This window comes from Micropterus dolomieu, linkage group LG11, assembly GCF_021292245.1.
Source record: "Micropterus dolomieu isolate WLL.071019.BEF.003 ecotype Adirondacks linkage group LG11, ASM2129224v1, whole genome shotgun sequence".
Classification (NCBI taxonomy): domain Eukaryota; kingdom Metazoa; phylum Chordata; class Actinopteri; order Centrarchiformes; family Centrarchidae; genus Micropterus; species Micropterus dolomieu.
Window position 1 is genome coordinate 17411362 of NC_060160.1, and position 12471 is coordinate 17423832.

A 12471-nucleotide genomic window follows, 5' to 3' on the forward strand; every position below is an offset into this window, starting at 1 on the left:
TGTGATTGGACGCGAAACCGGAAGTACTTCCTCTGGTTCTTCTTGTCAACACAACATGGCTGGATTACAGGAGGGACACAGCTGCCGTTATTAGGACGCGTTCAAGGGGAAATGTCTGTCTGATTGGCATGTGAAATTATCAAGGCATCAAAGTTGAACGGTTTTCTCCTGTTTACTGCAGGGCTTGTCCTATGAAGACAGAGTGAAGACAGAATCATGCATAAGCTCACAAAGGCGACGCTGGCCCTTAACGGTGTTGGCCGGTGTTATATTGCAGAAAGGCATTTATCTGCTATAAAAAACATTAGCCGAGGGTTAGTGTGTTCAGAACATGGGGAAGACTCTGGCAAGCGTGAGGTATATGATGTTATCATATCCGGGGGAGGAATGGTTGGATCTGCAATGGCATGTTCCCTGGGTGAGTGACTCCTTCCCAACACTGACTGTGACTTAAGCTATTATTAACCTGTTCAATTTCAAATTAAAATGAATGTTATCAGGAGCTGTCCTCATTCACCCAGACCTGTGTCTCTTTTGATAATCCCATACAAACCTGTGATAATTACTGTAAAAGCTACTAAAATGTAAATTCTGAGATATGATGCAATGGGAAAACACGTAGAGTGAAATTTATGATACCAGAAATGCCTTAACCCTCAAGGCTTCATCACAAGAAGAATGCATGCAGTTATGGTAATGCTGCTGAGACTCTATCTTATATATTTGCTGCTGTCATTTATAGATAATGTATGATTTTTTACAGGCATGGATCCCAACTTGGCGGGTAAGAAGATTCTCCTGCTTGAAGCGGGGAATAAGAAAGTGATGGACAAGGTCCCAGACACCTATAGCACCAGAGTCAGCTCCATCAGCCCAGGCTCTGCCACCCTCCTCAGTGGTACAGTATACACTTATACAAACTGACACACAGGAACATCACTTACTCTGTTCTTGTTGAAAGGCTTTGCACATTTATAAAAGGGCAGTTTCACCACAGACACAAAATAAATCCAAAAAGTTATTTCTGTGCGGTGATTATTTCCCTCCCTGTGAGTGTCTTGTGCTAGACTTAAATGGCTCCCACAAGGTAAGCCAGGGATCAGACACTGTCGGGTCACCTGGGCATAGCAGGGATCTTATCTGACCTTAATTGTTCCTCATGTGATAGGTCACCTGGGATGTTTCCTGACTCTGCTTTTTTTTCTTACTTACATTAAGGAGGTGAGTTTTTCTATAGCCCAAACTGTAGTTAAAAGCAATTGGTGGAATGTAAATAAGTTTATTTACTCAAGTACTGTAGTTAAGTACAATTCTGAGGTACTTCATGTTCCCTTCTACTTCTACTCCAAAACAATATTGTACTTTTTACTCCACTACATTTATCTGACAGCTAGTTACTTTACAAATTAAGATTTTTACACGCAAAACATATGAAGAGCTCATAAAATATGATGTGTTGTTGTAAACTAAACTACACAACAGTAAATGCATGTACAGCTGAAACGGTCAACCAAATCAATCAGTTAAAATTAATTGGCAAATATTTTTCATTTAATAACATTTGATCCAAATGTGAAGATTAGCATCTTTGTCTTAATTGTAATAATTAATAACAAATCCCCCACTGTGACCCATCCACCATTGTGTCCCTGAGCAACACACTTAATACCAACTTGCTCCAGACCTCTGACATAAATAGCTTTGGATAAAAGTGTCAGCTAAATGAGTTAATGTAAAACAAGCATTGTGAAGGTGTGACTTTGGGCTCTGGGTAACTGTGATGGAATTTCTCACTATTTTTAAAAGAAATTTACAAATCAATCTATCAATTAATGGAGAAAATAATCAGCAGATTAAGCCATGATGAAAATAGTCATTAGATGCAGTCCTATTCACAATATTATAACATTTTTAATTAGCTCCACCTCAATCAACTACCGCAGTAAAATCATGCTTTCACTTCAATGCATCAGTAATAATAATCTAATGATACATATTTAATAGAATAACAGTCACAGGGGACATTTTTCTGCATTGAATACTTTCCTGATTATACTTTACATACTTTTACCATATGGGGTTAGTACTTTTACTTCAAAAAAAGGACCAGAATATTTCCTCCACCACTGGTTAAACTTCTCTCTCAAGGTTATAGATTTTGGCTGCCAAGCAAAGTCTGGGATTTCAGGCAGTGTGACTTCAGCTGGGCTTGATGGACTCGTAGGTGAAACATGTTGTATGTCCTAAATCTGCCATCTCAGCTGTATAGTCCATCAAAAATAGCTGAACATTACCATCACTTCAGACCTGTGCATTTTGTTTTTCAAGATTTCAGGCTACCTGTATGTGTTAGCACATGCAGCCAGTGTTTTACACACATACACTATGGATAAAAGTACTGGGACACCCCTGTTGCATTAAATTAGCATTGTGATTGTTTTTTTAAATGTGTTTGTGCACACACAGGTATTGGAGCATGGGAACACATCACGAAGATGAGATGCAAGCCCTATAAAAAGATGCAGGTATTTTGATCGTCATCTCAACCTTACTATGAGTTTGTTTTTAAAATCTGTGCAACACAAGGGTATGATAACTACAACTGTACTGCTATGGGTCAGAAATTCAGAAAAGTATAATTTCAAGAGAAACAAAAGTAACTAGAGCCTGCTGCAGCACTGAGTAGGGCTAAACAATTAATCAAAATCTTAACGGAATTGCAATAGGTGAAAGGTGCCTTTAATACATATTTCACATATGTATTAAAGGCAACATTTTGAATAAAATATTGAGATATTCTGGCCTACACATCATTCTACAGACTTAAGAAAGCATCTTTGTTCATTTAAATATGTTTTTCAATGAAAATGAGAATGAATATGTAAAAAAAGATCCTTCCCTCTAATATCTCAAATCATATCGCAATTCCAATATCATTCAAAATAATCAGAATTAGATATTTTTTCAAAATCATTCAGCCCTAGTGCTGAGCATCTCCCAAAATCCTTCTGTTACACAACTTCCACACGTCCTCCAGACTTTCTAATTTACTGGTATACTGTATGTATTTCTATCATCTATCAATCATAGCACCATGCAATTTGCAGAGAGAAAACTCTGTGACACTCAGCCTCTACACAAGCAAAACAATACTGTATCATATAATCATGTTTATGGTATGTAATTGTTCACATTAAAATGGCAAACAGTGGTTTCATGTAGCATGCATTTTGTTCATTCCTTTGTGCAATTTATGCCTTTCTAGTAGCTCTGCAGGATTTGTGGCACATAGAATGCCAAAGAACACAAGGTATATTTATAAAAAAAGAAAAAAAAGAAAATGCAATCTCCGGGCACATTCAAAGTACTGGATGGCTCTCTGATCATGCAAGTTTTATTTATTAAAGCCATGTTTTCTATGAAGAGTAAATCATTTTGATGTTTTTTAAATTGGTACTCATTCCCCACATCTTATAATTATGAAGATTCATGTGAACAACGGGAAGAAGATGAAAGATTAGGAGAGTGGTTGTTTGCTGCAGAGTGAACCCGCTTTACGGCTGTGGGTGCAGGCTCCGTCCCTCTTGTAAGATGTGGTCTGTGTGTACCAAACACTCGACCGCAGGGTTTCTCTCTGGGCCTAAGATGTCATCATGCAGTGCCTTACAGTGATTATGGTAGTGTACCTCTCCCATTATACCTTCACTCTGCTACCACTGTTTTGGCTTGTTTGCCCAGTGAATCTCAGTCATATACATCTCCAGCCATAGCGCTGGGAAATATGTACTGCAGCTCAGCACTTAACAACATTCTTTCCGTGCAATAAAATGCTCTTCACCTTAACCGTCTAGTAAGCATTGAGGGTTTAGATTTGAAAAAGAAGACAATCCGAGTTTTTGCCATCAAGGCATCATTTTGCCCACATTTTTCTCTATAAAGTTGCAAGGAAGTGTATTGTTTAAATCTGGCACAAAGTATGTAGTAACTGATTCTGTCCCCAACCTGCATTATTTCACCCTGTGTTAAACAAACCCAAAACAATTTTTGGGCTGGTCTCACTCAGTAAATCTTTCTGCCCAACCACTTATAACAAGTTGCAAACCCACTGCCATTAGTGGTTTTCTGTAGGGTATATCCTACTTTATGGCAAGTTGGGGGGAAAAAAGTAGTGCGGCAGCATATTATTGCAGAATGATGGGTGCTGTCACCATAGTTACATGCCAGGGGAGGATTAACCTTGTACAAACACTTTTCACCCCCGCATGTTTAACTCAAACGGTGCTTTCAAGGTTGGAATTACAGTAACCTAAAACTATCTCTCATTTTGCCACTTTTGGGTTGTGGATAAATGTTGACTCAGTCTTTATGTTCACAAACATGTCAGTTGTTATTTGTGTTTTCACAAAAATATGTTTGCAAAAAAAAATCCACCTCACAAAATCAGAGAGCTCCATTAAGCAGGAGTCAGCCGTCCAGCCAGAGGGGTGACCCTCATTGCTCTGGGTTTGATGTATGTAGGCTGTGCCAAACTCTGCAGTTAACAACTTTGATGTGTTCAGCTCAATGAAGCGGCACTTCTCTGCCTAGCTATATATAGGGAGAGGGGATGCATTTAAGGATAGACTTGTAGACCGCATGCATAATGGGTCTCTCATTTAGGTTTGGGATGCCTGCTCTGATGCCCTGATCACATTCGATAAGGAAAACCTGCAGGATGAGATGGCGTACATCGTGGAGAACGACGTCGTTGTGGCTGCACTCACTAAACAGCTGGACAGCCTGTCCGGTAAGCACAGCATTTATGACTAAAACATGAAACCCGACACAGTAGCAGTGCTCTGTGAGACCTCTTGATTCCTATTCCATCTGCCTAATGGACACTGAGCCTGGCAGCTAATGCCACCGCATTTATTCCGTCCTGTCCCCAGGTTTTGTTTATTTGTACTCTCTCCCAGTGACTGTTTTTAAAGACAAGTTAAGCTCTTGGAGCCGTTCATGTTTTTCCTGCAATTTCAATCAAAACCTCACATTTTGGGAACTGCAGAGCCCCGACACCCTCTGAGGACACGTGAAGTGGTCCAGTGACCTATTTAAAGCTGCCATGTGCTCCCAAGCTTTGCCACCTCTTAAGACACTGAAGTGCTGACGGTGGGTAGTGCTGTATTGCTGTTGACATTAGAGCAACTTTTGTGAGGGTCACAAATAAAACTTAGCACTGCTATGTGCTTGACAGTTGAAGTGGCATATTTATAAACAGTTTTCAACATTTTGCACCAAACAACGGGTATGTGGTCACAGCACGTTTTTGCCTCATGTGCCTCCCCATTTGTCCGCTGCTCTCTCTCTCCTCTCAGTATAGCCGTTGTGTTGTTACGCTCCATGCAGTACATGAAAAGTGTGCTCCATGCCAGCTGGTTTCAGTGGAACCCTGCACTCCAATCACTGAAAACCCATATTTGACATTTGTGTTCGGGAACCAGTAGCCTTTCTGTGGATGGGTGCCGCTCCAAGTCGGTGTGAGCCAGCACAGCTCGGGATCCTTTCATGTTTGGGGTGTCCAGCTGCTGATATTTTTGGAAGAGGGGCAGTTTTAGTGCAAACTCTTAACAAGCTGACAGCATGTGCAAAGTGTGGCCTGGTGTTCATGTAGATAAACACTATTAGTCAGTGCAATGTGGCAGGCCAAGACCATTAAGAGGATTGTCAAATGTGCCAGGGAGGAAAACCAGTGGTGTTTTATGAAGTGGTTTATAGATCTTCCACTGCTTCAACTGCAGGCAAGCAATCCTCTCATTTTTGACGGAAAAAGTAGCAAAGCACTGATTTAGTGTGATGATACATACACAGGACCAAGATTGATCCCTTTATTGTGAGAGTCACACCAGTTACAATTTTATTTTAAGAAGCGCTGCTTTTTTTCCCCCTTTTCTGCCGCCTTTGTAGTCAAGTTTTATGTCCTTGTTGTGTGCCAGATAACGTGGAAGTTAAGTACAGGTCCAAGGTGGTGAAGTACGCGTGGCCCATGCTCCACCAGGCAGCAGACTCCATCCCATGGGTCCAGGTCATGTTGGCCAATGGAGAGATGATTCAAACCAAGCTGCTGGTCAGTCTGATTCTTTCACACAAATTGTAGCTGTTCGTCTGTCTTTTTCTTTTTTTTTCTTTTTTTTTTTTTTACTGTTTTTCTTTTTCTCACCTGTTTTTCAGATTGGTGCAGATGGACCAAACTCAATGGTGAGGCAGGAATTGGGGATACCCACAGTCAAATGGAATTATGACCAATCTGCTGTGGTTGCTGTGCTGCACCTATCAGAGGTAAGTATCACATTGAGAATGTGCATGTAGTGTACTTTATTATAATGTGTGCTATGTATCCCTCCCTGCATACTGTATGTATATTTTGCACACTCAAATATTTAAAGCTGGAGTGCGGGATTTTACATATAACTGAATATCTGTTATATTCAAGCTCTCACCAAAGGAGTTCACACAATGCTGAGTAAGACTATCACGTAGATGTCTTGGGCCCCATCGACACTACTCCGTTTTAGTTTATAAACGGAGAATTAAAACGAATACAATCTCCGTCCACACCAGAGTTTTAGCTGCGTTTTGGAGTTGATCTCCGTCTACATTAAAACGACTGAAAACGCACAGTAGGGCCCGTTCATGTACACTGGGCATGCGCGTGCCAGCGTAGCAGATGGTCTATTCCGTAGTTACAGAAGATTTGGCGAAAGAATAAATAAATACAGAGAAAGCATCAGACCATTTTTAATTTATTTATTTATTTTTTGCATGCACCAATAACGAGCCGGGACGGGAGTGTGGCGGCGGAAAACAGGCTGCGAGTGGTCACAAAGGAAATGGCGACATGCGCAGTACGAGTGTAGGAAGATAAGTCTTATTTGCACGGTACATAATATTATAATAAAAATATGATGTCAAAAACCCGGTCAGTTGCATTGTGTTTCTGCTTTGCAAGACCCAATCAGAGAGCCGAGCGTGAGCAGCTGCGTCATCGTTTCTAAAGTCATCTGTTTTGCTAACTAACGCAAAACGGGGTCGTCAGCGTTTCCAAACTTATCCGTTTTAAATCTTCGTTTTCGTCGTTTTAGTCTGGACGGGAGGTGCAAACGTAGCAAAAGGTCTCCGTTTTAATTCGAAAACGCAGTAGTGCAGCGTTTTTAAATCCGGTGTCTGTGGTGACATTCTGACGCACCGGTAATGATGTGTTTAGGGCCAACCAGCAATGATTTATTTGCCAGAGCTGAAGGGGGGAGCAACCCAGAGCCATTTTTGTTAATATTCTTTGGCACAGTTTTATTGTATGCAGTCATACACTTTAATTGAAATTGAACAGGAGATGAGGAAACTCTTTCTAAATGGCTCTGGAGCAACTGTAGTGGCAGAGTAGCTAAACCAGCTAGGAGCATACCTGCCGACCCTCCTGATTTTCTCGTTCATTGACCTATCCCAGTTTCACCTTTTTTTCCATTTCAATTTCTGGCATGTAATAACCCCTCAGACTCTTAAAATGTACTGTTTTTACACCCTGAGAACAATACAGCTGCACCAAATGTTGTTTCCTGGCATGCACATGATGCTGAAGAGAGCTGCCTGTGAATGAATGAAAAATGTTGGTTTATACCAGAGATTCACACCAGAGGGGTGAATTACTCTGTTGCTAATAAGGTCTGTAGGAAACACATTTTCTGAAACTTGGGGAGGACCACCAGTTTGTAAGTAAAGTAATGACTAGTATGGCAGAAAACCTAAGAGAGAGAAGAGAAGGGACTGAGGGCAATCACGGATGTCGCATTACTGCTCTTGGACAGATTGGAATTTGTAAAATATTTGGAGTTGGCTATGTAGCTTTTACGTTTACTCTACCTAAATAATGGATCATTGTCTTGGAACTGTGGAAGTTCCTCTGATCAAGAACCTGGGGCGGGCACACCTCTATGGCTTCTGTCATGAGCATGCGTTGACAGTGTTTGTGTAATTACGCTCACTGCCAGAAGGGAGAGTTCCGCGCTGCTGGTTAAAACAAACCATTTTTGTATGTAAGTGAGTAAATTTACTCAGTGTTTTTATTTTAGAATCTGTCAGCATGCAGAGAATAACACACACGCCCAGTAGTAACTTTTAAAATATCTTGTCTTTATGTGCAATACGTGTTATTAAATGTATGCCATATAATGCAATGCCAAAACATTTCAGTAGCATATTTAATTAGATTCAATTTATGTGTTGGACAGCCCACGGAGAACAATGTAGCATGGCAGAGATTCCTCCCAACAGGACCCATTGCAATGTTACCGGTAATACATCTGCGTTATTTACTGCAGTATTTTTTTCCTTGCAAAATATCCCTCTGTCACACATTATTTGAGAGTGCTTCAGCATCCATGCTCTGTGCACTGCAGCTGTCGGACACAGAGAGCTCTCTGGTGTGGTCGACCAGCCATCGGCTCGCAGAGGAGCTGCTGGAGCTGGATGAGGAGAGCTTTGTCGACGCTATCAACTCTGCCTTCGTAAGTACACTGCTGATGGGTTTAAAGTCAGATTCCACATCTGTCAGGGAGATGTTGCAATATTTCTGTATTTGTGTGCAATGTACTGTATGTGGCGGGGGTTCTCCATAGACTCACTCACGCGTTGAGCTGTTTTTCCTGACTCATACAAACAATAATGTCATTGTTTTGCCCACACTTTATACAATACTAATATTTCACTATCCATTTTTTTGTGTTTGGAGAAACTCCTTTTTCCCAAGCTGGCTATTTTTACTGGGCCTGCTGATGGACGGGGTCACCACGGTTGAGTCACGTTTGGTTTCAGGCCTGGTTTGCTAATTAAACCTGTGGTCTCCCAGTGTCGACCATTACTGCATGGAATGTTTTTCAAACAGAGCTAATTCAACTGCATAGCCTGGCCGGCATCTTCTTTTAATTAGCTCAGCTCCCGAAGCCCTGCCAAACCAGTTAGTTAGAGAGTGGAAAAAAAGCACTTTCGCTGGCCTGGAGCTCAGCTTTTCTCCTATGTCGGCTAATCTTGTTGTCCACTCAAAGGGATACTGTCTGTTTTCCCTCTCTTCTGGCCTTTTTTTCACTCTCTGTGAATATGTCTCTTTCTTCCTGCCCGTCTGTGTGTGCACTAACAGTGGAGTAATGAGAACCAGTCAGAGCTGATAGAGACAGCTGGCTCTCTGTTCCGCGGCGCCCTGTCAGCCATCATGCCGTCTGCAGGTTCACCTCGACAGCTTCCCCCAAGTGTGGCAGGGATCGGCCCAAAGACCCGAGTCATGTTTCCTCTGGGCATGGGTCATGCATCAGAGTACATCAGGCACCGGGTAGCTCTCATTGGGTAAGATACTCATAATGAAAGTAATGGCCTGCACATTTGTACATTTTTACTTCACATGTAAGGGAAGGATATTCTTGCACTGTGCATAAAATTTTGTATTCTGTGAGTGAAATGTATTTGGACAGAGAGGAATATGTTTGTCTTTGCAGGGACGCAGCCCATAGAGTCCATCCTCTGGCTGGTCAGGGAGCCAACCTGGGCTTTGGAGATGTAGCTTGTCTCACGCAGCTCCTGAGCCAGGCGGCCTTTAACGGGAAGGACCTGGGTCAGTGAAAACTCTAAACAGACACAAGTGCTGCAACCATAGCACAGTGGTTTCCCCTGAGCTCTTTTCCATAGCCCCAGCTCAAACGCATGCTGTTGATGTGAATTATAAAAGTCTCAGCTTTTCCGGTTACATTTATTTTATGTTTTTTCTGTTCATTCCACCAAGAACATTGCTTTTCATAAAAAAATGACATCCTGTTATGAGATATTGTGTGTATTTTTTTTCCTGTGTTAAATGTTCTGAAGTCAAAATAGCACCAGTGTATTGACTTAATACAGAAAATATATGACAGACAAACACAAGCTTAAACTATGACTATGTGCTCAATTTTTAACCCCCAGTCTTTTGTTTGATTGTGCAGGAGCGATGCAGCATCTGTTAGAATATGAAACTGAACGCCAGCGACACAATCTGCCCATGATGGCCGCAATCGACCTCATGAAACGCCTTTATTCCACTAACGTTGCTCCTGTTGTTCTCCTACGCACCTTTGGCCTGCAGGCCACCAACATGCTCCCAGCGCTTAAAGTAAGCTCCCTCTCTTCTAGCTTCCGCCTCCAAACATATCCTCCTGTACATCCCACTGAACTTGGCCATCACTCAGATAATATCAACCACCTGACAGACCTAAGCGCCGCCTCCACCCTGACACCACCTTCCACCCTCTTTTCTGATTACACCGCGTTTTACTTTAGCGGTGTCTATAATTTCCAGGGTTGTGAACCTACTACTATGGCATCTAAGTTTAGCCCCAAATTTAGTGTTACCAAAAGTGTGTGGGTGGGGTGCAGGGCCGGCAGCGGACAGCGGTGTTGGCTTGTGTTTTCACACCCCTTTTATTACCGACCACTCATGTGAAATGGCTTTATTCCCTACTAAGTGATTCAGACCAACACAACTGTAACTGACTGTAAAAGCATTTCACTATGGAGGCACACTTGTATTTTTCCATATTAACTGTTGTGAGTTCACCAGTTTACAGGTCTTGTATGGAAGTCTGTAGTGAGCGCCACTTACTCATAACAGGCTTTTAATGAGCATGATTCAAAGGTCAGAGTTTCTGAGTTGTCTCTTTTGCCTCTGCAGGAGCAGATCATGGCATTTGCAAGCAAGTGATGCATCCATCACGCGGTGGTCGTCGGTGGATCTCGAGAGACTGTGCGCTGTAAAGGCTGTAAAAATTGTGAATGTAAAAAAATAGTAATAAAGATATATTTTACTCTTTCATGTTTTTTTTGTCTTGTGTGGGCTTTGGTGCAAAATAAATCCACATTTACAAATGGTACATTGCAGCTGTCCTGAGCATATAAAATATCAAGCATAAGGATTGTTGATTCCATTTACAGTTCATAGACCAAGTTCTGAAATATCCAAGAAGTAATCTTTTTAGGAATGATATGAACATGTGTAAAGGGCTTCATTCTCAGATGGTGTAAATAGTATGCAAACTATGCAGTCATAGATAAGGTCATGAATCCAATGTTGCAAAGTTTGATAATGTTTTATGTTCAAGAAGTCTTTCTTGATATAAAAGAAATATATAAATACACATACATGTTTTCATGTTTTATTAAAACATACACTTATTTCACTGGATTTAATAAAAACAACACTTTACATATTGTCAGTTTTCAGGTTATTCATACTGATGAACATAGAAACATTTCTGATTGTGTAGCAGGAAGTTTTTGAAATGTAAAAGCAGTTCCTGTCAAAAGAGTTTACTAATAAAAGTTTATATTTTGTATATACAGCAGTAGTTATTGAACATGTTGAATTCTGAAAAGACAGCAAAGGCACGGCTTAAAGAGCAGTTACACAGAAAGTTCAAGAGTTAATATTGGGTGAGGATAATTCAAATATTCTATATTAGATAAAGTTAGTTAAATATCTGTACACTTAACAAGACAAATGACAGAATTCAATCATGTTTTTGAGCAAACAGCAACAAATGAAGGAGTCATTTTGCTTAATTTCTGTTTACATTTTTTGCTGTATTTAGTGGCTGTAAATTGTGATGATGGATGAACTATCTACCCTTGATGAGAGGTTTTTCTGTTGCTAGTCTAAAATGCAGTTCAGACGTGGGGCCCCTGCAATTTAGCTATGCTTGATAAGGTCTTTTCCACTCTAGACAAAACAAGCAATAATGGCTGAACTTTAAAAATACAGACATTAACCTCAAACATGTAACAGCTGTACTACACAGTCTATAAGAGGCATCGCTCTAAAGCACTCTCTTTGCCCCCTCAGTCGTGGTGAAGCCGACACAAGTCTTTAGTCAAAACATCAAAGCAACTGATCATGTCTAAGCTACAATATCTACAATTAAAGTGTTATGTGCAAAGTTGAAGAAATGAAGCTGAATGGCTGTCTAAGGCTGGGGCCAAATTAATTAGGGTGAAATAATTTACTGTTAGAAAAAACTATTGATTTACAAGCATTTAGAAAGACAACTATGGCTGCACTGTACAGTGCAAACCAGGACCACAGTAAGCACCAAAATACCATGACTGATTGTATTGCTTCTAAACTACCATCAACACACTTAAGTGTAGGTGAGAAAGACATTTCAGACACCCATAAGAAATCAAAAATGTAAACGTTTTACAAAAAAATAAAGTCAGCCCACCAGTTGTGAGCTCAACATACAGTAGAAATAGCTGGCCTTATAAAAATATAGTGATTTCTTTTTTCAACAGTTTTCGGAGTGTACGCAGGGTGCTGAGGTTGAGGAAAAAGAGGAGGGGCGTGGTGGGCGAGAAGCATGGTGGGACCGGATGTGTCTGTAAGGGGGCGGGCTGATCGTGGGGGGGGGGGGGGGGGGGAGGGGA

At 41.1% G+C, this 12471-nt stretch overlaps 2 protein-coding genes across 3 annotated transcripts in view; one reads left to right on the forward strand and one right to left on the reverse strand.

The window, feature by feature from the left end:
- Nucleotides 1-10862, forward strand: part of coq6 (coenzyme Q6 monooxygenase) — a 12891-nt gene extending 2029 nt beyond the window's left edge. The window contains exons 1-12 of one of the 2 annotated variants that reach the window (XM_046061888.1): nucleotides 29-418; nucleotides 764-898; nucleotides 2467-2525; nucleotides 4660-4786; nucleotides 5973-6103; nucleotides 6208-6315; nucleotides 8262-8324; nucleotides 8430-8537; nucleotides 9167-9369; nucleotides 9519-9634; nucleotides 9999-10165; nucleotides 10724-10862. In XM_046061888.1, the coding sequence (XP_045917844.1) occupies nucleotides 217-418; nucleotides 764-898; nucleotides 2467-2525; nucleotides 4660-4786; nucleotides 5973-6103; nucleotides 6208-6315; nucleotides 8262-8324; nucleotides 8430-8537; nucleotides 9167-9369; nucleotides 9519-9634; nucleotides 9999-10165; nucleotides 10724-10753 (1449 nt within the window). In that variant the 5' untranslated portion in view covers nucleotides 29-216 and the 3' untranslated portion in view covers nucleotides 10754-10862. Of the gene's footprint in view, nucleotides 1-28; nucleotides 419-763; nucleotides 899-2466; nucleotides 2526-4659; nucleotides 4787-5972; nucleotides 6104-6207; nucleotides 6316-8261; nucleotides 8325-8429; nucleotides 8538-9166; nucleotides 9370-9518; nucleotides 9635-9998; nucleotides 10166-10723 lie in introns of those variants that run through there. The other variant, XM_046061889.1, reaches the window with a different exon arrangement.
- A 328-nt stretch (nucleotides 10863-11190) lies between these two features.
- The window catches only part of entpd5a (ectonucleoside triphosphate diphosphohydrolase 5a), a 7214-nt gene continuing 5933 nt past the window's right edge, over nucleotides 11191-12471 (reverse strand). The window contains exon 14 of the mRNA XM_046061887.1: nucleotides 11191-12456. The gene's annotated coding sequence lies outside the window, so the exon portion shown is untranslated. The remainder of the gene's footprint in view (nucleotides 12457-12471) is intronic.